At 40.8% G+C, this 26,957-nt stretch overlaps 1 protein-coding gene across 1 annotated transcript in view; it reads left to right on the plus strand.

Annotated features, from left to right (window-relative positions):
* ZBBX (zinc finger B-box domain containing) overlaps positions 1-26,957 on the plus strand; it is a 350,269-nt gene that overhangs the window by 52,446 nt on the left and 270,866 nt on the right. Inside the window, exons 3-7 of the mRNA XM_077488037.1 lie at positions 1,196-1,309; positions 11,205-11,283; positions 11,868-11,916; positions 17,585-17,691; positions 24,116-24,211. Coding sequence (XP_077344163.1) covers positions 1,196-1,309; positions 11,205-11,283; positions 11,868-11,916; positions 17,585-17,691; positions 24,116-24,211 — 445 coding nt within the window. The remainder of the gene's footprint in view (positions 1-1,195; positions 1,310-11,204; positions 11,284-11,867; positions 11,917-17,584; positions 17,692-24,115; positions 24,212-26,957) is intronic.

A 26,957-nucleotide genomic window follows, 5' to 3' on the forward strand; every position in this document is an offset into this window, starting at 1 on the left:
TGAACAAACTGAATTAATTGGCTACCATGCAGAGCTGTACCAGATTTTGCACTTTCCAGTTTTAGTAAATAAACCCCATGAGTTGCTGATGTAGAACCTACATGACTGAGGTGACCATATAAGAATGACAGCCCTGAAGCCTCTATCTTTGATAGCAGGAGTGGCAGATATCTATCTATAAAGTGTTACTAAACCCATGGCCCTGAATTCACCATATCTGGTCTCCCACAGTGCACACAACATGGAAATACAATTACATACCTCCCAACATTTTGAGAGGTGAATGAGGGACACCTGTCAGCAAAAGTATACAGGCATAGGACACACCCTTTGCCACGCCCCCCTTAAAGGAGAATTGTACAAAAAATAATAATTATTGGCTAAGTCCTTCTTTTTTTTTCCTTTTATATTGGCTCTGGGAATTTACAAATGCAGCAATTTAGAAATCAGATGAAAGGTTTAGTGCTGGTATACACTTTTTGATAGATAAAAAGTGCATTTTATATACAACTATATAGATCAGACCAGAATGAGGGACATTGCTCTAAATCAGAGGCAGTCTCTTGAATCAGGGACAAGTGGGAGCGATGCAATTATTTTAGTAAATAAGAAAAGGTATTTAGCAGTTTATATCAGCATTATATAACAGTCTCATGACTTCTATCAGTGTGCGGCTGAGCACTGGTTAAAGCTTGTAGGAGGAGTTTTCATTCTCCTGTGACTGTTCAATGAGGCTGCATGACTCCTGACCCTCTGTCTAGACAGTGCTGATTTGCCCTGTGCTGATCACATGCACCCATCCAAGAAAAAAAAAAAACAACTCTCTAGCAATACACACCAAACTGAGCATGTGCAGAGTGAATCCAAGGGCTCTGTCTTATCAGGAAATGGATTGGAGACTGTGAAGGGGAAGATCAGAGAAAACAGGATCAAACAGCTTTTTTACACAATGTGCAGGAATACTTGGGTTTCACCGTGAGTATAACAAGCATGCTTTACTGCATATACAGACTGATTTCACTGTTGTGCGTTTAGTAACACTTTAAAGGTCCAGTTTCTTGTGGTTGCTTAGGCAATACGGCACTAGTTGTTTCCATGCATGCGGAATGTCTATCTGAACAGGACAAAAGGCAGTACACATTCATTTTAAATGGCTGTGTATGTATGTGATGTTTATTCTATGTTGTCTGTTTAGGAATATTCGAGAACTTCGTATGGAAACCGTACAGCTTGAGATGCAGAATGAGGAAATGGAGCAGAAGCTGATCCAGTTGCGCCAAAGCATGAGCAGAGAGAAAGAGGAGAGGGAGTACGTGACTAATAACCTACAGCTTTCCCATTTCCATCTACACACAGATACATGCTGGAAATTACCAGTTGCTGTTGTACTTTGTTGCACAGACACATTGTTCTCACTCCAGTGTAAATAGAAACAATCCTTTTCTTTCAGCAGAAGGATTACTCCAGCAAGCAGTTGCTGTGGTAATCATCCCGCAGTTCATGTTTCACTGACTCGCTGTGCTATGAAAAAGATTTTCAGCCCCGTTTTTTACTTGCAGATTTTGCTGAATATCTAATACTGCTCCTTGTCGTCTCTGCAATGATTCTTGCAGAGGATTTAGGATACAGCAGAGGATGGGAAAATGATTTACAGCAGGGCTTCTCTCGATATCTTCTGACGGATATAAACTATTTTTCATTGCACAGCTAGCTCCAGAAGTGTGTATGCAGGGATGTAACTATAAATGACCAGGCTTAAAGAGGGTGATGGCTGTTGACCCTTCCGGATCTTATTAAATGCCACCAGTGTCAATCTAAAGAGATGCTGTAAAACCTCTTCCAGTTTTCTACAACATATAATACATACCATATATCATACATATATAGATATGAATATTTAAGCTGAGACTATGGTTATACCAGTGAGATTGTAGCTATACCTTTTGCTGTGTGGAAGTGGTATTTTTGATATTTTGATTATACTGGGTTCAAAAACATGTACACTTATCAAGTGCTCAAGCATGTAAGGCATCATTTAGACTTGCGATTGAGGGGCAGCAAAAATGCCAACTGCCACCCTTAAGACCCCTTTCACACTGGGGCCACCCGTGCGTTAGCTGTAAAGAGCTGCTCATTTTAGCTGTGCTTTTCGGACCACTAGCATGGCTCTTTTAACCCCAAAGAAGGGGTTAAAAACGCCCGTGTTGCAGTACGTCTGAATTGCTTTTCAGTTGATTCGGAAGTGTTGGCCATTCATTGCAATGGGCAGCAGCGCTCCCAAACCACCCCAAAGATGCTGCTTGCAGGACTTTTTCTAACGTCCTGCAAGCACACCACCCGAGTGTGAAAGCATAGGAGGCAGTTTTCAGGCGCTTTACAATCACTATTTCTAGTGCTAAAATGTCTTAAAACCGCTTCAGTGTGAAAGGGGTCTAAGCCCGCAATAGGCAGTGAACAGGGATGCTTTGCTTCCGTTAATGGCAAAGTTAGCCAGACCTGTAGCGCTCGATTGGGTGGGTTGCCCCCTGAATACTGCACATTTAAGTAAATGAGGAATTGCCACAAACGCCATGCAATGCATGTGGCTGCCGCATGTTTGTCAGCAAAAAAACTAGTGGTGCACTGAAATGTTTCGGCAGGCGGCCAGAAAAAAAAATGCAGATAATGGAGCTGAAAGAGACAGGGCCGTCCCGTCTGGCACCACACATGTATCATCCCAGCACCCCCCTGTCGGTCTCCCCTCCCTCCTGCTCTTCTCACAAGTGTCATGAGATGCAGCCTCCCCAGTGCCTGAATCACCGTGCAGCCACTGTAACAATGTCCAGCCTCCTAGACCACCTCTTGTGATAGACAACACACTGATCCAATGCCAGGAATCATTGTGCTGTGTGTCATAGGAGGCGGGACATTGTTACAGCAGCTGCACAGCAATTCAGATCCAGCTCTGACACACAGCATGACACTGCGCTACCAGGCACTGGTAGGCTGTACATGCTGGGGACTGATAGGCTGCATCTGATGGGCACAGGCACTGGTGAGGCTGCATGACAGGCACAGGCAGGCTGCTGCATCTGATGGGCACAAGCAGGCTGTTACATCTGACAGGCACTGGTGAAGCTGCATTTGATGGACACTGGTGAGGCTGCATTGATCTTTTGTAATTATTACGTGCAAAGCAATAGTTAATATGTGTGGATAGTTGTCGTTTTAGTGCGCATGCTCACCTGACACCCATGGTTGCACGTGTATGTGGCAACTGAATAAGGGAACAAATGACACTCTTAAGATCATAGTGTAAAGAAGTGCTGATCAACTTTCTTCATAGAGAATATAAAAGTGCAGCATCCAACATCAGCAAAGAGCTGTACATTCTATTTAGTAGAGCTGCACAATTAATCGTTAAAAAATCGTGATCTCAATTCAACCCCCCTGCCGATCTTTATTGCAGAGTTTGCCGATTCTTTCATATAACAAGTGGAAAGACTTATCTGCTCACTCAGCTGTCAAAAGAAAACATCTGGGCAGTCTGCCAAATTTTTAACATGAAACATTGTAACTAACTCTTCCTTCTTAGATCAAAGGGCTATATGTCTGTGTGTGTAAAAAAAAAAAAAGAATCCAAGCAGCCTGCCAAGTTTTTAACAACTTGTAAATGCAGCAAGTTTAACCGCTTAAAGCGGTTCTCCACCCTAAAGTGGAAGTTCCACACATGTGATCCCCCCCCCCCCGGTGCCACAATCTGCACCTTTCAGGGGGGAGGGGGGTGCAGTTACCTGGATAATCCAGGTATCTGCACCCACTTCCGGGACAGACCGCCGCAGATGCCCCGCCCCCCCGTTGTGTTCTGGGAAACGCACAGTTCCCAGGACACAGCGGGGACCAGCAGAGACGTGCAGCGCGACTCGCGCATGCGCAGTAGGGAACCAGGCAGTGAAGCCGCAACGCTTCACTTCCCGATTCCCTGACAGAGGATGGCGTCAGGGGCAGCAGAGAGACGAGCGATCGCTCGTCATCTGCCGCCGACATCACTGGACCCTGGGACAGGTAAGTGTGAATTTATTAAAAGTCAGCAGCTGCAATATTTGTAGCTGCTGGCTTTTAATATTTTTTTTTAAAGGTTCAGAACCGCTTTAAAGTCAAAATCTTTTTCTGACACTTGTTTTTTAAGTTAAAATCAATATTTTTTGCTAGAAAATTAATTGGAACCCCCAAACATTATATATACATATTAGCAGAGACCCTAGGGAATAAAATGTCAATTGCTGCAATATTTTATGTCACACTGTATTTGCCCAGCGGTCTTTCAAACGAAACGGAAAAAGTTAGCCCAATTTTTTTTGTTTTAATGTGAAAGATTAGTGATTCTGATTTTAGCCAGAATCGTGCAGCTCTAATATTTAGTGAATGTCATGCTACAGAAAGCTGTCAGATTGTGGAAATGCAACAGGAGGTGGTCAGCGATGGCAGACATGGTATAGGAGTTGTTGGGGATTAGGAACATGCTTCAGGTGGCAGTCATAGCCTGGATATACATTATATGAGACTGCTAAAAATCACTGCTATTAGGGCCCCTTTACAAATCAGTGCTTCTACATTTGTGCTCTCTACAGCCCCCTTAAAATTATGTGTACCGCATTTGCTGTTACTCAGAGCAAGATCCATTATAAAGGAAAAGAGTAAAAACTAAACAGAGGGAAAGTATGTACATCACAGCAGAAAGTCCAGTCCTTTTAGAATCCAGTCTAAAGGATATTTTTTTCATCACTTCCGTGGGTCAGAACCTAGCTAAGGGAGGCAAATAGTTCAAAGAAAGGAATGCCGCTCCAGGTGCGCAATCACTGCAATCCGCATGCGCTGGGTGCAAGCTGCGGCTCGCCACTGATGATCAATGAAAAAGAAAGGATGACACAGGACCCAGGAGGTGACGCATTTTACACTGTCAACAGTGCTTCTTCCAACTGGAGTCTCCTCCTGGGTCTTGTGTCACTGTCTTGGTGGCTGTCATTTGACTTTGTTTAAATAAACTACATTGGGTCGTTCCTTTTGTGCAGCCTTCCTTTCTTTTTCAAGGAAAACAAATGTTACTGTCTGTAGGGTCACTGAGGGCAACACAATAAGTGCCAAAGGTACGCATGCATTCCTCTGAGCTGCAGGATGGGCATCGGGGGTGTAAAGGATTCTAGAAAACTTGTAGCCAGTGAACTCTGGAGTGCCACCTGTTGGTTGAACCTGCTCAAAGTGAAATGTTTGTTTTTGCAAAAATACAGTATTTATCTGAATAAAAAAGAAATAAAAATCTAATTTTTGATGCTAAACATAATAAAGAAAAGATGAAGTTCAGAAATGACTAATCTGACATTTAACTGAAGAAATGTAAGCAGTTGCATTAAAGCAGAATCAAATCGAAATCTAAACCTAAAAGCTTTTTTGCAGTAATGTAAAAGTCAATGCAGCATGTTTGCACATTATGGTAGACCTACCTAGCAAAGCAGCCTTTCTCCAGCACTGTGATACCTGCACTCCCCTCCATTGCAGGTGTTTCAGTCTACTCCCAGGCATCTTCTGGGTTTGGGATCTTCTGCCATCTTGATTGATGAGGTAATCGCCTCACATGTGCATGACCGTTTTCTTAGTTCTGACACAGAATCAACCTGAAATGATATCCTGACCTGTGCATGCTCAGCTCAGTGTACTCATACAAAATAACAAAATGCTCACAGCCAATTAGCAGCATCTAGGGCTGTCACTTCTGACATAAGAAAAGCTTGCCTGTTAACATTTTCACTCTTTCGACTTTAGTTCATTTGAGCCTTGGTTGTAGCTCTGTGCAGCAATTAAACATGTACATATCAGGATAGAGTGCAGGTAAGGCCCCTTTCACACTTGTGCGACATGAAAGTCGATTTTACTGCAATTTTTTTTGTAGCGACTTTAAGCAATGCCTGTGTAAACATGAGGTCTATGGACAGAAGTGAGAAATATGGTCTAGGAAGTGAGTGACTATACACATTAGATGAACAATATACACCCACCGACTCACTTTTAGTGGCTTTTGCTGACTTATAGTGACTTGTTCTATGTGCTGACATATGGACAAGTGCTGCTGGAGCCGTTTGTCTCCATTATTTCCCATATAATTACAAACTCATGCATTTCTAAGGATATATTGATTTTGTAATGTAATGTAAATATTATATGCACGTAATGGTCTATTGATTTGATCACCTCCTTTATGGATAAACCAAGACACAGCATTTTAGTCTTGCTCTAATGTGATGTGTAATGATGGTGATGGAGATAAGTCAAAAGGAAAAAGAAGAGTTTGGTACATGGGGTGGTGTTCTGTGGAATTTAAGCAATGAAAATCCACAGACCCAATAGTGTTTTTTACCAGTATGTGGATCCTAAAGAAGCAATTAGTGGCTCAGACTTTGATATGTGTAATGCCTCGTATACAAGGTCCGATTTTTCAACGGAAAATGTTCGATAGGAGCCTTTTGTTGGAAATTCCGACCGTGTGTGTAGACTCCATTGGACAGTTTCCATCAGATTTTCTGTCGCACAAAATTTGAGATCTGATTCCCTAATTTTCCGACAACAAAATCAGTTTCAACAAAATCTGTGCAAATTCTGAACGTGTGTACACAATTTCTGACGCACAAAGTGCCACGCATGCTCGCAATCGAGCAGAAGAGCAGTACTGGCTATTGAACTTAATTTTTCTTGGCTCGTCGTAAGTGTTGTACGTCACTGCATTTTTAATGTTTGGAATTTTTCGACCAACTATGTGTGACCATGTGCATGCAAGACAAATTTGAGCCAACACCCAACGGAAAAAGACACAGGATTTTGTTGTCGGAATGTCCATTCGTGTGCACGTGGCATAAGAGATCGAATTCCATATACACACTTGACTGGAATGAAAACCAACAGTGGAGGATAAAACAGATTAGCAGAGACATGGAGGGGAATTGGTAAGACTGGAGCACTCACAATTAGTGATGGACGAACTTCAGACGGGACGTTTCGCGAACGCGGCCGATAGTTCGCGAACCGTAACGTTCGCGGCGGGCCCCATTGACTTCAATGGGAGGCAAACTTTGCAAACCTACAGGTCAAATTTGCAGCCACAAAATAATTACTATCTGTGCAAACATAGTTCCACCACATGGCCAATGACATAACACATGTATGAGGTGAATCTGGGATCGACAACTACAAGCATTCTTTTTTTATATGTGAAATTGTGACAATTCAGTACTGTGGAGCGCATGAAGGCAATGGAGGAGAGGGAAGGTCAGGGTAGGCAAAGAAGAGGGTGCAGGAGATGATCACCAGCAGCGTGACATAAAGCAATGACACCTGTACCGTGATAGAGTGATCTGACACCAGCACCGTGATAGAGAGCACTGACATCAGCAGCGTGACATACAGCAATGACACCTGCACCGTGATAGAGTGATCTGACACCAGCACCGTGATAGAGAGCACTGACATCAGCAGCGTGACATAAAGCACTGACACCAGCACCGTGAAATACAGCACTGACACCTGCACCGTAAGCAGCACCAGGAGGAAGTCAGCATAGCACAGGGATGGTGGGAGCCCCTCATAATGAGCATAGCACAGGGATGGTGGGAGCCCCTCATAATATGCACAGCAGAGGTACAACCCCAGGAGGAAGTCAGCACAGCACAGGTGTGGTGGGAGCCCCTCATAATAAGCAGCCCCAGGAGGAAGTCAGCACAGCACAGGGATGGTGGGAGCCCCTCATAATAAGCAGCCCCAGGAGGAAGTCAGCATAGCACAGGGATGGTGGGAGCCCCTCATAATAAGCAGCACCAGGAGGAAGTCAGCACAGCACAGGGATGGTGAACTTTACAAACCTACAGGTCATATTTGCATCCACAAAATAATTACTAGCTGTGCACACATTGTCCCACCACATGGCCAATGACATAACACATGTATGAGGTGAATCTGGGATCGACAACTACAAGCATTCTTTTTATATGTGAAATTCTGACAATTCAGGACTCTTGAGACAATGGAGGCGAGGGAAGGTCGGGGTAGGCAAAGAAGAGGGTGCAGGAGATGATCACCAGCACCATGATATAGAGCACTGACACCTGCACCGTGATAGAGAGCACTGACATCAGCAGCGTGACATAAAGCACTGACACCAGCACCAGTCCTTAAGGATTAGCAGACTGTACCTCACTCAACCCCATATACTGTAGTACCCTAGACCTTACCAGTCCTTATAAGGACCTTTGTGGATCTAGTAGGTTGTGAATGATTAGCAGACTGTACCTCAGTCCCTATACTGATAAAGGACTACTGCAGCAGAAGGGCAGCAGTCAGCAGTAGTGCAACTCAACCCTATATAAATTGTGGACCTATACCAGTCCTTAAGGAATAGCAGACTGTACCTCACCCAACCCTATGTACTGTAGTACCCTAGACCTTACCAGTCCTTATAAGGACCTTTGTGGAACTAGTAGGTTGTGAATGATTAGCAGACTGTACCTCAGTCCCTATTCTGATAAAGGACTACTGCAGCAGAAGGGCAGCAGTCAGCAGTAGTGCACCTCAACCCTATGTATTGTGGACCTATACCAGTCCTTAAGGAATAGCAGACTGTACCTCACCCAACCCTATGTACTGTAGTACCCTAGACCTTACCAGTCCTTATAAGGACCTTTGTGGAACTAGTAGGTTGTGAATGATTAGCAGACTGTACCTCAGTCCCTATACTGATAAAGGACTACTGCAGCAGTAGGGCAGCAGTCAGCAGTAGTGCACCTCAACCCTATGTATTGTGGACCTATACCAGTCCTTAAGGAATAGCAGACTGTACCTCACCCAACCCTATGTACTGTAGTACCCTAGACCTTACCAGTCCTTATAAGGACCTTTGTGGAACTAGTAGGTTGTGAATGATTAGCAGACTGTACCTCAGTCCCTATACTGATAAAGGACTACTGCAGCAGAAGGGCAGCAGTCAGCAGTAGTGCACCTCAACCCTATGTATTGTGGACCTATACCAGTCCTTAAGGAATAGCAGACTGTATCTCACTCAACCCTATGTACTGTAGTACCCTAGACCTTACCAGTCCTTATAAGGACCTTTGTGGAACAAGTAGGTTGTGAATGATTAGCAGACTGTACCTCAGTCCCTATACTGATAAAGGACTACTGCAGCAGAAGGGCAGCAGTCAAGTATAATATTCTTTTTATATTTGGAAGAAAGAATATTATACGTGTACAAGCCTATTACCATACCAGTCCTGAAAAGAACCTTTGTGGACCTAATATGTCCCTGAAATAAGCTACTGATTAAACTGACTGTCCCTCACTGCCTCACACACAGCTTCCTGCCTGTCCCTATTTAAACTGACAAAACAGAGGCTGCTGGAACAATAACTTGAATAGCACTTTTGTGGACCTAATAGTAACAGCTTATGATTAAACTGACTGTCCCTGCAGCACACAGCGTCCTGTCCCTCTCTCTACACTGACAAAAGACAGGCTGCTGCAAAAATCTGTAGCACAGCAGTGCCTCAAACCTATATCCTGAACTACACCTAACACCTATACCAGTCCTGAAAAGAACTTTTGTGGACCAAATAGCTAGCGATTTGGGTCACTGCAGTCTCTCCCTGCTCCACACAGCAACCTCTCCCTATAGTGACAGAAGAAAGAATGTAAAATGGCCGCCGGGTCTATTTATAAGTTAGGGGGAATGTCCAAGTGTCCATGTGCTGTAATGTCTCAATTGGCTGTCCTGTACCCCATGATGGATGTGTCATCATAGGCCAAAGTTCTTTTACACAGTAAAAACACGGAAGTCCGCCGGGCGAACGACGGCAATAGTCCGCCGATCGGGCGGACCGCGAACAGCCGAAATTCGCTGCAAAACGACCGCCGGGCGAACCGTTCGGCCATCCCTACTCCCAATCAGAGGCAGATGTGCATGGCAACCAATCAACTTCTACCTTTTCATTTTTAAAGCTTTTTTGAACAAGCTAGAGTTAGAAGCTGATTGATTACTACACACAGCTGCTCTAAAGTAGAAGTAAACCCATCAATTTAATAGTTTCAAAAAACAGTTGCATTCCCGGCATGCAGGAAATGCTAACTGTCACATTGGTTGTGCTCTCAACCAAACTGTCAAAACATCCAATGGTTGGTGTCATAACTGTTCACATGTGCAGCATCATAACAGTTGAAGATTAAACAGAGGCCAAGATGGCAGCTTCCTTAGCTGAAAACGATAGAAGGGTTTACTTCCACTTTAATAGAGAACCGCGTTAAAACAGAGATATTGAGTTGAAGATTATATTGTACTCTAAATGATTCTTGTTCCTGAAAATATGAAATAATGGAATGTAAGTTGCCCACTTCTTGGTGTCCTTCATTGTCATCATAATTTCATAGCCATTGACCCTATAAAAGCCATGGTAAAAATTTGCTGATTAGGTCTAGTCAACACTTCCTACTGCCTGGACACAGTGTTTTTCTAACTATACCAGGATGTTCTTAACACAGAAGGAAGGTCTAATGCTTCCAGAATTTTTGTTTGCCATGGAACCTCTTCCCAATAAATTGTGCTAGGAACAGCTCCATCGGTGGCACCCATGTGGAATCCATATAAGATGATCAAATATTAGTTATGAGGAAAGGTTGTGAGCACTGAACTTATTCTCTCTGGAGAAGAGACTCTTGAGAGGGGATATGATTTCAATATACAAATACCGTACTGGTGACCCCACAATAGGGATAAAACTTTTTCGCAAAAGGGAGGTTAACAAGACTCGTGGCCACTCATTAAAATTAGAAGAAAAGAGGTTTAACCTTAAACTACTTAGAGGGTTCTTTACTGTAAGAGTGGCAAGGATGTGGAATTCCCTTCCACAGACAGTGGTCTCAGCGAGGGGCATTGATAGTTTCAAGAAACTATAAGATAAGCACCTGAATGACCGCAAAATACAGGGATATACAATGTAATACTAACATATAATCACACACATAGGTTGGACTTGATGGACATGTCTTTTTTCAACCTCACCTACTATGTAACTATGTAAAAAAAATCAGGTGAATTTTCTCTTTTTTTCTTCTTCGTTTAATTGTGCACTGTTTTACATGAACAATGTCCCTGAAATAAAATATTTTATGCATTTCTCTTTTCTCTTTTGCAGACGATCAAATGGATATCATTGGAAATCTGGACAAATTGGAAATCAAACTCAGAACCACAAAAAGGAAAATGTTACCAAGGTACGGACCTGTTACAATATATGACAAACAGTAAATATAGTAGAAAATGTAAATGTATGACGAATGGAAATACTGTTTATCTACTTTGGGATTGATTTACTAAAGGCAGACTGTGCACTTTGAAAAGTGCAAATGTTCCAAAGCTTAGTGAATGCGCAGAAGCTCTGCTGACTTCTATCATCCAATCACGTGCAAGCAAAGATGCTTTTATTCTTTATTTTCCTTTGCACGTGTTTGGGTATTCTTTGCTAAGTGAAGCTTTATCTCATTTACTAAGCTTTGGAGCAACTGCCCTTGCAGAGTGCAACTGCACAGTCTATTTGCCTTTAGTATATCAACCCCTTTTGTCTGTAAAATCTCTGTATTCTCCCATAGCAACCATTATGAATAAAAAATTCTCCAATTGTCATTTTTTTTTGTGTGTGCATCTGAATTGGAATCACCACCGTTGGGCAAAACAGTCAGTTTATATGAAAGAAAAGTTGAGCAATGAAATCCACTGTGTCTGTGACAGCTGTCACTCATATTCTGTCTTGCTTCATTGATCCTGTTTTTTATTATTCACTTTATTTTGTTTATTTTAGGCTTCTTCAGGGAAAGTGAAGCTAAAAGTTCTCAAAAATCCAATTCCAGGTAAAAAATGCTACATACTTACACAGTAACCTCGGGCAAGAAGTAAATTTAGTCAATCGACTCTTATTTATAATTAAGAATACAACATGGCAGTGCTAGATTAAGAAAAATATTGTACTTAATTTGGGTTTTCTTAATTAAAATCCATTGCAACTAGATGTACCGTATTTGCCGGCGTATAAGACGACTGGGCGTATAAGACGACCCCCTATTTTTCAAGTGAAAACATAGGTTTTGGGCAATACTCGTGGTATAAGACTACCCCCCTTCTGAGGCAACACCATTTTAAAAAAACATTAGAACGATTAAAAAATACAAAGCAAGAATGCCAACTACTCATCCGCCATGCTGTGTTATGTCATAAAGTAAATCAAACAATAATAACACAAACAGAGATCTATTGAATGCCACAACTCTGGAAAGTAGAATTTTTCACTAACCAAACCTATACCACTTTTGGGTTACATTCTATGGGAATTGTCCACCAAAATGCATTTAATAACCCCCTGTCATATGTCCCAGATTTGCCTGTCCCTCTTGGGTGCCTGAGACCTCAAAGGCAAATAGCAGGATGTATAGTAGTAGGAGATCAGTGAATTGATTTACCCAGGGAAGTATGGTGAGCGGTGTATTATTTTAATGAATGCAATGTCTGCTTGGATTGGCAGAGGCTGTAGCATCATCAGCCCTTGCCTCTCTCTCTCTCTCAAAGCCAATCCGAGCAGGCTACTCTATGTAGCCTGCTCGGATTGGCAGTGGTTGTTACTCCAATCCAAGCAGGCTCTGTATTCATTAATAGAATACATCGCTCCCTGGGATTGGCTCAACGGCGTATACTGTTTGTTGCTGAAGCCACATACAGTATTAGCAGACATTTGGGGGCTGACATCCATCGGGCAGCATTGTATACCTATATACCCGGCGTATAAGACGACCCCCAATTTTTGGGCATTTTTTTTAAGTGTAAAAGGTAGTCTTATACGCCAGCAAATACAGTAGCAGCCCTCTTGCAGTGCTTCTGGGTGGCACCGCAGTCAATAGTTTGGCATGGGAATTAGTTAGCATTTTTAATTTGTGATGGTATTGTACCTTTCTGTGTTGCCTGTGCTTTTGTAGGAGACTATAAGGGGGATTTCTATAAGCATAATGAGCTACAAAGTGTCCATGTTCCAAAAAAAAGAAAAGAAACACCTGTAGTGTCACGTTCCAGAATTCTCCAGTGTAACAAGGTCCAGAAAGAACATAGGGCACCTAAGCATTCATCAGTCCACCTATATGTTCCATTACAAGGACCTTTTTTTTTTTTCTCTTTTGAAATATAACACTGGCCAAAGAGCCTTTACAGAAAATATACATACAGGTATGTGGCCAATATGTAGCTCCACCTTTATGTTAACAAAAGGATTCAAAAGTTTTTGAATACAAAATGTTGATTGTAGAAAACATTTTAAAGTTTGCATCTTTCCAGTTCAGATTAGTAAACAAAAGAAAGCACGCGGTTACTTTGAACAATTTTTTAAATCAGTTTTAATATTCAAAGAAAAATCACCTATCCATCCATGTCTCCATGCTTTATTTTTCTGGGACATCACTTTGAAAAGCATCCCTTAGAATTTCTGTCTGTGGCTGTCTTGACTAGGGGAAATAATTGATGTAACATTCATTTATTTGCTGGAATCCATCTGCCCTTAGCTCAGGCATGTAGGCAGGAGGGTATGCTTGGCTGAGAAAACCCCTCCTCCCCGTCTGAAGACTCCTGAGATGTGTGACATTTGCCTAGGCATAGAATGCAGGAAGTAGCTGAAGAAATGTAAAAAAAAAAGTTTAAAGGTAGTGAATGTAATATACCTTTTTATCTATTTAGTAATGCTAGCAGCACAAGGATTAAAAATAGCCAATGTTGATTGAGAGGGTGAAGTTTCACTTAACACTTCAGCTCCGGAAGGTTTTACCACCTTCCTGACCAGGTCATTTTTTGTGATACGGCACTGCATTGCGTTAACCACTTGCCTACAGGGCACTTACACCCCCTTCCTGCCCAGGCAATTTTTCAGCTTTCGCCGCTGTCGCACTTTAAATGACAATTACGTGGTCATGCTACATTGTACCCAAATTACATTTTTATCAATTTCTTCACACAAATCGTTTTCTTTTGGTGGTATTTAATCAATGCTAGATTTTTTATTTATTACAAAAAAAGACCAAACATTTGTTTTGTTTTTTGCGTAGTTTGTCAGCAAATTTTGTAAATAAGTAATTTTTCTCCTTCACTGATGTGCGCTGATGAGGTGGCACTGATAGCTTGAACTGGTGGGCACTGATGAGGTGGCACTTATGGGCACTAATTAGGTGGCACTGATTGAGTGGCACTGATGGGTATTGATGGGTGACACTGGGCATTAATGGGCAGCAATGATAGTCAGCACTGACATGCATCTCTAATGGGCACTGATTGGTAGCACTGTTGGCACTATAAGGTAATCGGGGCACTGATCACAGATGTCTCTCTTCCTGTCTGACAGAATGACAGTCTGCCTTGTTTACATAGGCAGCCAATCGTTCTGTCTCTCCAGCGACCGATTGTGGGGGGCCGGCAGCCATTGCGGCCGCTAGACCCGATGATTGGCTCCCGCTGTGTCCAATCACAACGGGAACACGGCACATGGGCCCCAGAGCCGTCCACGAGAATCGAGTACAGGTACGTGATTTTGCGCTTAAGCGCCACCCTGCCGCAGTAAATGTACGTGGTTAAAGTGGTTGTAAACTCTCACATATTCCCAGTGTAGTGACTAGCCTCAGATAATACAGATATTAAACAAATCCTCCTACATAAGCTGTACCTGTTTATCTGCAGTCTTTTTTAACGCTTGTCTGAGCTTTCAGAAAAATGGGCGGGGAGCTGAAGTCCCACTCTGCAGAGCTCAGTAATAGGAATTCTGAGAGCTGATTGGAGGGAACGGACACATCCCCTTCACACAGCACACAGGGACAGAGATGAGGCTTGCAATCACAAGCTTTGTGATGGAAGTTCCTTCCCTGTCAACTTTTTACTTCTTGATGCCAGGAAAACTTGTCTGAAGTGATACATGCAGATAGCAGAGGAACAAAGCAACAGACAGGAATGACAGTTTGTGCTCTTAATTGAGATAAGTGCTCACTGTAGAGGGATATGCTTTGTTCATATGTCATGTCTGAGGTTTATAACCAGTTTAAGTACAATAATTCTTACTGTTGCATCTCTTGTTGGGTAGCCATTGCTTTCTTACGAAGGCTGTCATGATTATTAAACATTCCACATAAGCAGTGCACAACTCCCTATGGAGCACAACCTCAGGATGTCAGGTCTTCCCTGAAGCCACTTGCAGTACGAAAGTTACACTGCTGATGCCTCAAAGTGCAACTTGCAGTAGGTATGGTGGTTGTAGTTTTTGTCAGAAAAACTTTATTAGTTTTGTACTAACTTACAGGTTCCAGAACCAGTCAGATATCCAAATAGATTTGTTACATATAGTTACAATAACACAGAATAAACCATCTGTCCTTGGTATTGCGTTTTGATAAAGTTGCTACCAACCGAGCTAAGCCACACAACTCCCCCGAAGTTTGAATCTACCAACTACAAAAAACGCCATAATGAATTACAATAACATGGTTTAACCAGGCATTACGATATATAAAGTACAGAAAAGAGCAGCACGCCCTAGCAAAACTATCCATGACTAATTTTATTGGAGCCAGACCAGGAATATCCAGCCACCCAACCCACACTTTCTCAAATTTGGTCAGGCATCATCCATCTTAGTAAATAACATATTCATATCTAAGGATGGTGCCCATATGATTTACCCATTCTCTAAGGGTAATTTCCAGTGAAGCAAGATGACTCTGTATGCCTAAAAATAAGGCCCTAGAGATGGCTTCCTTAACAAAAGCATCTGGTACTACTTCATCTGGAATACCCAATAGACAACACTAATGCCCCATTCACATGGTCAGACATTCCGACAACAAAATCCATTGGATTTTTTCCGATGGATGTTGGCCCAAACTTGTCTTGCATACACACGGTCGCACAGAGTTGTCGGAAAATATCCGATGGTTCAGAACGCGGTGACGTAGAACACGTATGACAGGACTATAAAGAGGCCAGTAGCTAATAGCTTTAGTCTCTTAGCCTATTCTGCATGCGTGGCACTTTGTCCATCGGAATTTAAACAATCGGATTCTGTTGTCGGAAAATTTTAGATCCTGCTCTCAAACTTTGTGTCTGAAATTCCGATGGAAAAAGTGTGATGGAGCCCACAGATGATCGGATTTTCCGACAACAAGATCCTATCGTACATTTTTTGTCGGAAAGTCTGAACCGTGTGTACAGGGCATTAGGATCAAAGGATATAGTGCACTGAAATGCCTGATTAATAGTACGAAGTATGGATTCCCAGTATCTGTAGGTTTGGACAGCACCATAACATATGGATAAGATCTCTATGATCCCTACTACATTTAGGACAGGAAGGGTCAGGGAAAAGACCCATCTTAAACAGATTGAGAAGGGTCTAATGTATTCTGAACAAAATGTACAGTTGCGAAAGGCGCTGGGATGTATTTAAAGAACTAGTATGTACCGCCTCTAGTGCCATCTCCCATTGCTCACTGGTAAATTCCCCCATATCGGGCTGCCACTGTTCCATAGCCTTGCAGAGATACACTTCCATGGTGGTGATAGTTGACCAACAAATAAACAGGCCAATAGGCAGAAGTGTAATCGGACAGGTAAGAGATGAAGGCAGGCAGCAGACAGAAGCAAGGTCTAACAAACAAGGGGTCAAGGCATGTGACAGACAAGCAACGTTCAACTAAGCCAAGGTCAGATTCTAAAAAAGCAGCATTGCAGTATCAGAAATAGTCCAATAATGATAATGAAAAAATTGTGAATTGATTATTATAGAAGCAGTCAACAATAGCTGATCATAGGCAAATTATTCCGTTTTATTTTTTATTTTTTTGGCAATAACAAATGCTCAGACAATGGTGTTTCCACCCTGACATATATGGTAAAATCCCCTCTTTACCCTGTATATTGCCACATGAGTTCCATTATATATCTTTCTGTTGCTATGTATGAATTGTTTTGGGGTTTTGTTTTTTTTTGTTTTTTTTGTGGTACCTGTTCTTTTCCAAGCTGTCCTCCTTAATTAAAGAAAAGAGATATGCCACATTTAATTGCGAAACAATTAGTGAACGTATGCAGTCATATTGCTGTCATTTGTCAGCCTCATTGGAGGTTTTATCTAATTTTGTCCTCTTAGTAAATTGGCCCCATATTTCACTTGCAGTTATGACTTCCTGCTTCCATTAGTCAGATGCACTGTGATTTATTCAATTTCCATGTGCTGGCCTCTTGTCAATAACCATACCTGTTAAATTAAACTAATGCATCGCTGCATATGTTAACTAGTGGCTTGTGAAGGAACAAATATTGAATACTCAAGCTTCTGTTAATCGCAGACTGCACATTGAAGAATAATTTGTGACTGTGGATTGCCAGTAAGTGACGTGTTTCTGCCAGAGTACAGGACACCTAATATATTACAGGTGATTGAATGCTTTCCTCAGTCGTCCGTGCTATTCTTTGTGCATGACTTGAACTGTATTATGTTTTCTCAAGAGCCTGAGAAACTGAAGACATCAGGGCCTGCAGATATGCCAACCACTGAGAAACCCAGATTAAAGGGGAAAGCTTGTGGACAATGTGAAAATAAAAGAGCAATACTGGTATGTATAAAGAGTTTGAAGGCTTACTAAGTTACAACAGAGTGCAGTATCCACTACCAACCAATCATGTTCATTATTGATTGTAATGCGTGCCTACACATAGCTGCTATTAGGTTTACAACATAGTGCAGTATCCACTTCCAACCAATCATTTTCAGTATTGATTGCTATGAGTCTGCACATCACTGCTATTTACTCTTTCTTAATAAATAACCCCAAACATCTGTCTTTCTATGGAGAACCTTTCTAAAGTACCTGGCAGTAGAAGATACCATGGCGGAGACTTTAAAGAATGCTTTAATAGGAAGATTGATTTTTTTTTTTTATATAACATACTAAGTAAGGTCACGGAGGAGAATTTTTTTTTTAATGCAATTGCGTCCTTTTTACAGCTGTCAGAGCTTTCATTCCTGGGTATCCCTGTTGTCAAAACATCTTTGATGTGGACTAATATTCCCATGGTGTGGCTCCTTAAACACCAGAGTAGCACCTAAATTGCAGCTGTTTATGCAAATAAAATTATTGCAAATCAGACGCAAATCATATAAGTGGTAAAGATCAGGTTTTAAATTGGCGCAAAATCTCAAAAAAATAAAATAAAAAAATAAATCATTTTTCATCATTAAATGACTAAAGTGGTTCTAAAGGTGGAAGATTGTTTACCTTATTGCATTAAAAATCTTTGGTGTGCAGCTACCCCTTATACTCACCTGAGTCCCATCTCAGCCCAGTGTTGTGCCCCAGAGCAGCAGCTCTCTTCTCTCTCTCCCGCCTTACAGGGCATATTGATAGCAGCCGGAGCCCCATTGGCTCCTGCTACTGTCAATCAAATCCTGTGACACAGGCAGCATGGCTTGGGATTGAACCTGCAGGTGTGCCACTATGGGAAGCCGCTTTCTATGGTGGCCCACTGAGAAGAAGAGGAGCCAGGAGAACTGGTAGAGGACCCGAGAGAAGGATCAGGGCTGCTCTGAGCAAAGCCACTGCACAGAGCAGGTAAGTATAGGATATTTATTATTTTAAAAAATGTACCCTTTACAATCACTTAAATTATATCTTTACACTATTTTGTGCTTAGTATTTGCTGTTAATATAAAAAAAAAAAATATATATATATATATATATAATACACACACATATATATATATATATATATATATATATATATATATATATATATATATATATGTATATATATGTATATATATATACACAGTATCTCACAAAAATGAGCACACCTTTCATATTTTTGTAAATATGTTATTCTATCTTTTCATGTGACAACACTGAAGAAATGACACTTTGCTACAATGTAAAGTAGTGAGTGTACAACTTGTATAACAGCGTAAATTTGCTGTCCCCTCAAAATAACTCAACACACAGCCATCAATGTCTAGACCGCTGGCAACAAAAGTAAGTGCACCCCTAAGTGACAATGTGCAAAATGGGCACAAAGTGTCAATATTTTGTGTGGCCGCCATTATTTTCCAGCACTGCCTTAACCCTCTTGAGCATGGAGTTCACCAGAGCTTCACAGGTTGCTACTGGAGTCCTCTTCCACTCCTCCATGATATCACGGAGCTGATGGAGGTTAGAGACCTTGCTCTCCTCCATCTTCCGTTTCAGAATGCCCCACAGATTCTCAATAGGGTTTAGGTCTGGAGACATGCTTGCCAGTCCATCACCTTTACCCTCAGCTTCTTGAGTAAGGCAGTGGTCATCTTGGAGGTGTGTTTGGGGTTGTTTTCGTGTTGGAATACTGCCCTGTGGCCCAGTCTCTGAAGGGAGGGGATCATGCTCTGCTGCAGTATGTTGCAGTACATGTTTGCATTCATGGTTCCCTCAATGAACTGTAGCTCCCCAGTGTCGGGAGCACTCATGCTGACTTGACTGTAGGCAAGACACACTTGTCTTTACTCCTCACCTGGTTGCTGCCACACACAATTGACACCATCTGAACCAAATAAGTTTATCTTGGTCTCATCAGACCACAGGACATGGTTCCAGTAATCCTAGTCCTTACTCTGCTTGTCTTTAGTAAACTGTTTGCAGGCTTTCTTGTGTATCATCTTTAGAAGAAGCTTCCTTCTGGGATGACAGCCATGCAGATCAATTTGATGTGTGCGTCTTATGGTCTAAGCACTGACAGGCGTACCCCCCCACTCCTTCAACCTCTACAGTAATGCCGGCAGCACTCATATGTCTATTTCCCAAAGACAACCTCTGGATACGATGCTGAGCATGTGGACTGAACTTCTTTGGTTGACCATGGTGAGGCCTGTTCTGAGTGGAACCTGTCCTGTTAAAACGCTGTATGGACTTGGCCACCGTGCTACAGCTCAGTTTCAGGGTCTTGGCAATCTTTTTATAGCCAAGCCATCTTTATGTAGAGCAACAATTCTTTTTTTCAGAGTTCTTTGCCATGAGGTGCCATGTTGAACTTCCAGTGACCCGTAAGAGAGTGAGAGCGATAACACCAAATTTAACACAACTGCTCCTGAGTCACATGACACTGGGAGGGAAAATAGCTAATTGGCCCCAATTTGGACATTTTCACTTGGAGGGGACAGCAAATTTACACTGTTATACAAGCTGTACACTCCCTACTTTGTAGCAAAGTGTCTATATATTCACATACAGTGCCTTTAAAAATGTATTCGTACCCCTTGAAATTTTGTCTTGTTACAAGCAAAAACATAAATGTATTTTATTGGGATTTTATGTGATAGACCAACACAAAGTCGCACATAATTGTGAATTGAAATGTGGAAAACCATTTATAATTTTCCTTTTTTACTAATATCTGCAAAAGTGTGGTGTGCATTTGTATTCAGCCCCCCTGAGTCAATACTTTTGTAGAACCGCCTTTCACTGCAATTACAGCTGCAAGTCTATTTGGGGATGTCTCTACCAGCTTTGCACATCTAGAGAGTGAAATGTTTGCCCATTCTTCTTTGCAAAATAGTTGAAGCTCTGTCAGATTGGATGGAAAGCATCTGTGAACAGCAATTTTTGCCACACATTTTCAATTGGATTTAGGTCTGGACTTTGACTGGGCCATTCAAACACATGAATATACTTTGATCTAAACCATTCCATTGTAGCTCTGGCTGTATGTTTAGGGTCATTGTCCTGCTGGAAGGTGAACCTCTTCCCCAGTCTCAAGTCTTTTGCACACTCTAACAGGTTTTCTTTTAAGATTGCCCTGTATTTGGCTCCATCCATCTTACCATCAACTCTGACCAGCTTCCCTGTCCCTGCTAAAGAAAACCACCCCAACATGTTTCATGGTGGGGATGGTATGTTCAGGGGGATGTGCTGTGTTAGTTTCCACACATAGCGTTTTGCTTTTAGACCAAAACGTTACATTTTGATGTCATCTGACCAGGGCACCATCTTCCACATGTTTGTTGTGTCCCCACATGGCTTCTTGCAAACTGCAAATGGGACTTCCAATGTCTTTCTTTCAACAATGGCTTTCTTCTTGCCACTCTTCCATAAAGGCCCGATTTGTGACGTGCACAACTAATAGTTGTCCTGTGGACAGATTCTCCCAACTGAGCTGTGGATCTCTGCAGCTCCTCCAGAATTACCTACTCCTCTGATTAATGCTCTTTGTCCGGCCGGTCTGTTTAGGTGTACGACCATGTCTTAGTAGGTTTACAGCTGTGCCATACTTATTCCATTTTCGAAAGGTGGATTGAACATCTCTTTTTTTTTATTTTTTTTTTTTTTAATAACCTAACCCTGCTTTAAACTTCTCCAACTTTATCCGTGACCTGTCTGGTGTGTTTGTTGGTTTTCATGAGGCTTTGTTCACTAAAGTTCTCTAACAAACCCCTGAGGGCTTAACAGAACAGCTGTCTTTATACTGAGATTAAATTACACATAGGTGAACTCTATTTACTAATTGGGTGACTTCTGAAGCCAATTGGTTCCACTAGATTTTAGTTAGGTATCAGAGTAAAAGGGGCCGAATACAGATGCTTGCCACACTCAGATATTTAGGTGTAAAAAAAGGGGTCTACAAAAAGTTTTCTGCAGTTTTATATATATTTATAACTTGGTTAAAAACGTGCATAAACTTAAACTTTTTGAAGAACCCGTGTGTGTGTGTGTGTGTGTGTGTGTGTATATGTATGTGTGATATATATATATATATATATATATATATATATATATATATATATATATATATATATATATATATATATATATATAATATATATCCCACCCATTCCTTGTCAGGGCACTTCCTTGCACATCCCTCTTCTACAATCATGCTGACCAGGGCACACCTCAGGTCTGTGTTATGTTGTGAGTTGGAGGGCTCCGACTATAATTTTAAATATATATATATATATATATATATATATATATATATATATATATATATATATATATATATATATATATATATATATATATAGTTTATTAGAAATTATGCATTAAATTGAGCCATAGAAATTATGATTAAAACATCTCATTGAATGAATGATTTTAATGCTCACAATTATGTATGTCACACATGAGTTGGATTTATAGAAGGACTCAAGCCAGCAGAATATAAACTAGCAAAAAGATTAATTGATATAATTTTATTTATTTATGTGTTTTTTATCATATCAATTTATTGTCATTACATTTCTAACATAAAACATTTAATTCAGCTTTAAATTTACATATTTAAAATACCTTATTAATAGGTGCACTTGGCGAGCTCCAGAAACAGGTTATTTTTGGGTAACAGTAAACAGTACTGGATGTAGTTTTTCAGATTGCAGAAAAAAGATAATACACAAGTTTGTGTAGAGACTGCATGACTAACTGTTGGGATGGCTCCTTGCATAAATCCGGATGGGGTTATTACACAGACTGATATGCAGACTCCCATAAGGAAAATGAGCTGGCTGCTTGTTAGGTAGTATACAGAGCTGCTGCAGGGCTTTTTAGGTGGTGATCCTAAGGGGGTCCTGGACATTGTCAAGCAATACTCTGATTACAATCTGAATGGTGAATCCCCAATCTTCTCCTGAGGTGTTCTCATATGCATTACACCTGTGCTAAAATAGCCTGGTCTGCAAAGACTTCCATAAACACGGTTTTTGACAGGTATCAGTTCCCACTTCCGGAAGACCTTACCACGGTGAGGTCCCCTGGAAGTTTTGCCCCCCTTCTCCTTCCACCGCCGCCGGGCCATTCAAAATGCACAGCGCACTTTTTGCATGCACAGTAGGGGACTGACTGTGAAGCCATAAGGCTTCACTCGCAGTTTCCCTTACAAGGAATGGCGCTGGCAGCAACCGAGAGCCGATTGAAAAATCGGCTAGGCTCCCTGGACAAGTTAGTGTCCTAATAAGTCAGCAGCTACAGTATTTTTAGCTGATGACTTAAAATTTTTTGGTGAGGGGGCTGGAGCTTCGCTTTAATCAGCTGTATGGATGTTGTTTGAGCAGGAAATGTTAGGAATGATGGGGGGGCAGACTCGTAGAGAATTTTAAATAATGGAGTCAGGTAGTTTACAGGACAGCAACTGCCAGGCTTTGGGTGATCTTTGACCTTCTGTTACGCTGTAGCAGCCATGGCACTTGTCCTGACAAGTTTTTTTTTTTTTTTTAAAGGTTGACTCCATACAAATCTTGCAGCCTTGTGTTATATTTTTCGGATCCGCTCACTTGCTGGCTTATATCTCTAAAGAACTCTAGTGGTGAGATTTCCCACCAGAATTCCTTGTTCAACTCCAGTGCTTGCAGCTATTACAAAGCCAAATGAGCATATTACATTTCCAAATAGATTCCTTATAAAGGAGAATAAAACATTAGAGGGAGGTGTACAAAGGTTTGTCATCATGGCCTTAACTGCTGTAGTGTCACCATTGAAACTGCCATCAACTATTATAACAGCAGATGCTTTTTTTTTTTAACCCACCAAAGCATATGCAGAACCAAATATTAATTTTGGGTAGAGCTATCCTTTAAAATATAAAAAATAAGGGTCTTTCCATCCAAACAATAACCTTATGACTTAATAACCTTATGCAAAGTGGTTGGTCTGGTATGCTATTAAGTGCGGGTTGATTGAGCATTACTTGAGTTCTGGATGTGGATAAACATGAGATAATCAGATCTTCTAACTTGATGTAAATTTTTTTTCCATATTAGCATATACTGTAAGTATATATTTTTTATTATAATTGTGTCTCCAGCATACAAATTCTTTCTTTGCGGATCCGCTTCTGTATACATGCACAAAGCACTTGTTTGAAATATTTACCCATTTTCCAAAGTATTTGTACTGATAACACTTGAGCTTTCAGGCGATTATCTGTGAGCTTGCTGTATAATTTAACACATGTATGGAATTCCTGGAACCTCTGGTCAATACAGTAATTTGTTTTTGTTCTATTCAATGCTTTTCACTGAAGATGTGTTTGGAGTGCGGCGAGCATTACTGTGCCGAATGCTTTGCAAAAATTCACCAGAAGGGGGCATTGAAGGTACACAGAACTACGCCCATTCAGGTACTTCCATTTTCCTATTTAGAGAGGACCATCTTTCTGCAATGCATTTTTATTTTTTTTGTTAAGTCTTATTTTTAGTAGTGTTAGTATCATTTTTGTTATTACCGTTGTTTGTTTTTGTTAGAATACATTGTTCAAATGCTGATTTATCGTTTTGTATTTAGTAATCGTACTAAAAACATTAGTCATTTTTAATGATTCTTTTTACTTTAACATTTGAAATTCTTGTGGCATTTAATCATGCATACATTTATTTAAAAAAAAAAGAAAATCACGATCTACCACATGTAATAAGCTAGCCACGTGTAATAAATCATTATGGCTGTTGAAAAAATCACCTAAGGAACTTGGAGTCGATGTAGGAGTCAGTGATTTTAGTAATCTAATTAAACATTTCTGTTTGTTTATGAATAAATAATCAGGTATCATACAGGCTGTCACCTTTAAAAAAAAAAAATCTAGATGCACCACAAGTGCCTTTTTTTTCTTTCCTGTACAACGTTATTATAAGCAATGCCAATCACTCGCATACTGTATTGTTTATATTGGAATTAAAATTATTAATCACAGGAAACTGGGTTAACTTCAGCATCTCTGCTGGGACCTGCTACATTGCAGCTGCTTCTGACAGTCAAAGGGATATTACATCATTATGCATTGGTAGCGCCTGACTAACAGTGAATTATTACTGGAGTCCATAATTATAATGTGTAGCAAGTACAGCTTGCCCTTCTTCTGTGTTGTCTTTGCATCAGTAATATCTGTGCAAACTATGAGTTTTGCCGGGAATATTGTAAGTGCAGTTGAATTCATTTAGACATTAAAAATGGTTGCATTTTAAAGGGGACCTGCCTTTAAATTCTCCACTTCAATATATCATTTGTCTGCATTATCAAATCTCATTATTAGCTTTAGAAAAAAACATCTTTGTTGCTATGAATAAAATGATTGCTCCATCATGTGTCCTTAGGCCTAGGCAAACTAAATCACGTGCTTTTTTAGCTACTAGGGGCATGGGTATTGTTTTCAAGCTGACAAACCCTTAGCAGAGACTCCACATTGACACATTTGGCACTTACCAATGTACATATAATATCTCTTTGAAAACAGTTTTTTTTTAAAGCACAAACCAAGGCTTATAATGTTGTTACATTTTCCAAATCTTCAGGCCAGGGCTCCCCCCAAACAATACTCTCACCCTCTCTATACAATTGCAACAATTTAACCGCTTACTGATCCACAAATGTACTACGAGCAGGAGGCACAGCGACATACCAGTATGTCGTGGTGTACTTCCCGGTTTGGCGGCACGGTTGTGCGCACGCACCCCCTGCTAGTCCATGCTATGATAGGACACCGCACGAGTTTGCCAGCAGATTTCCGCCAATGATTTTAGCTGAAATCTGCTAATCAGCTGTGTCCAATCACAGCACAGATATTTGTCTTTACAAACACACAGAACCCTTTGTACAGAGAACCGCTATCTGGCTGTCTCTTCTACCTGAAACGCAGAGAGAAAAAACTGACAGATCAGTAAGTAAAAGCAGCACCCATTACACTTGTTAGGCACACAGTTAATCCATTTTACAACAACTTTAAGTATAGCTTTACTTAACTGCTAATTTGTGTATCAACACTTTGCTATTTGACTACCAGAGCCTCAGAGGATAACCTAGTACTTCCAAATATAATGAAACCTGTGACATTGCCTTCTGCCTTCCATTGCTCCTTGATGTTAACCCCTTCTCAGCCAGTGTCATTAGCACAATGTACAGTTTTATCACTGATCACTAGCGACGTCATTGTCAGTGACCCTCCCAGCCAGTGTCTGCTAGCAGCAGATTGCACGCCACCCTATCACAGTCATGCCATAAGTCACTGATCACCACCATTACCAGTATAGCGTCTATAGCCACGTAAATTCCAGTATATATACCATAGTTTGTAGACGCTATAACTTTCACACAATCCAATTAATATACACGTATTGGTATTTGTTTTGCAAAAGTCATGTAGCAGAAAACATTCTGGCCTAAATTTATGAAGACGTTTTTCTATTTTTTTATTTTTATTGGATGTGTTTTATAACAGAGTAGAAAATATTGTTTTTGAAAATTTTCAGTCTTTTTTTTTTTGTTCATATAATAAGAAAAATAACAAAACAGTGTTGATCATCAAATACCACCAAAAGAAAGCTCCATTTGTGTGAAAAAAATGATTAAAAATTATATATTTCATTTGTGTACAGTGTTGTATGACCACACAATTACCAATTAAAGTAGCACAGTGCTGAATAGCAAATAATGGTCTGGTCATGAAAGGGGTAAAACCTGTAAGTTGTTAAGTGGTTATGAAAATCCCGAACTAAATATTCCAAATGCTCACCTGATTATGTGATGTACTTCATGTGTCCATGGTATTGTTGGGTGAAATCGATATTTGATATTTGCTGTCCAATGGCGGGGTCCTCATAGGTCTTGGAAACTCCAGTTGCAGTGTAGATTTTTTTTTTTCTTTTTAGAGATCTGCTTTAAAATGGTTGAAACCCCTTACATATACCCATATAGCGCTAGCTTCATAAGGACTTCTGTTAGAATCTATAACCAACTGGTTGCCCCAACTCATCAAATCCTTCGTCACCTCTGACACCCTGGGTTCAGTCATTTTTACCAACTGTCACCAATAATAAACTTACACAATACCAGTGAAACAGTTCAAGTTTGTTTACTGTGGTAAAAGGGACATA

The sequence above is a fragment of the Lithobates pipiens genome, unplaced genomic scaffold (assembly GCF_037356315.1).
Source record: "Lithobates pipiens isolate NorthernLeopardFrog02 unplaced genomic scaffold, aLitPip1_a1.2 Scaffold_18, whole genome shotgun sequence".
Taxonomy (NCBI): Eukaryota; Metazoa; Chordata; class Amphibia; order Anura; family Ranidae; genus Lithobates; species Lithobates pipiens.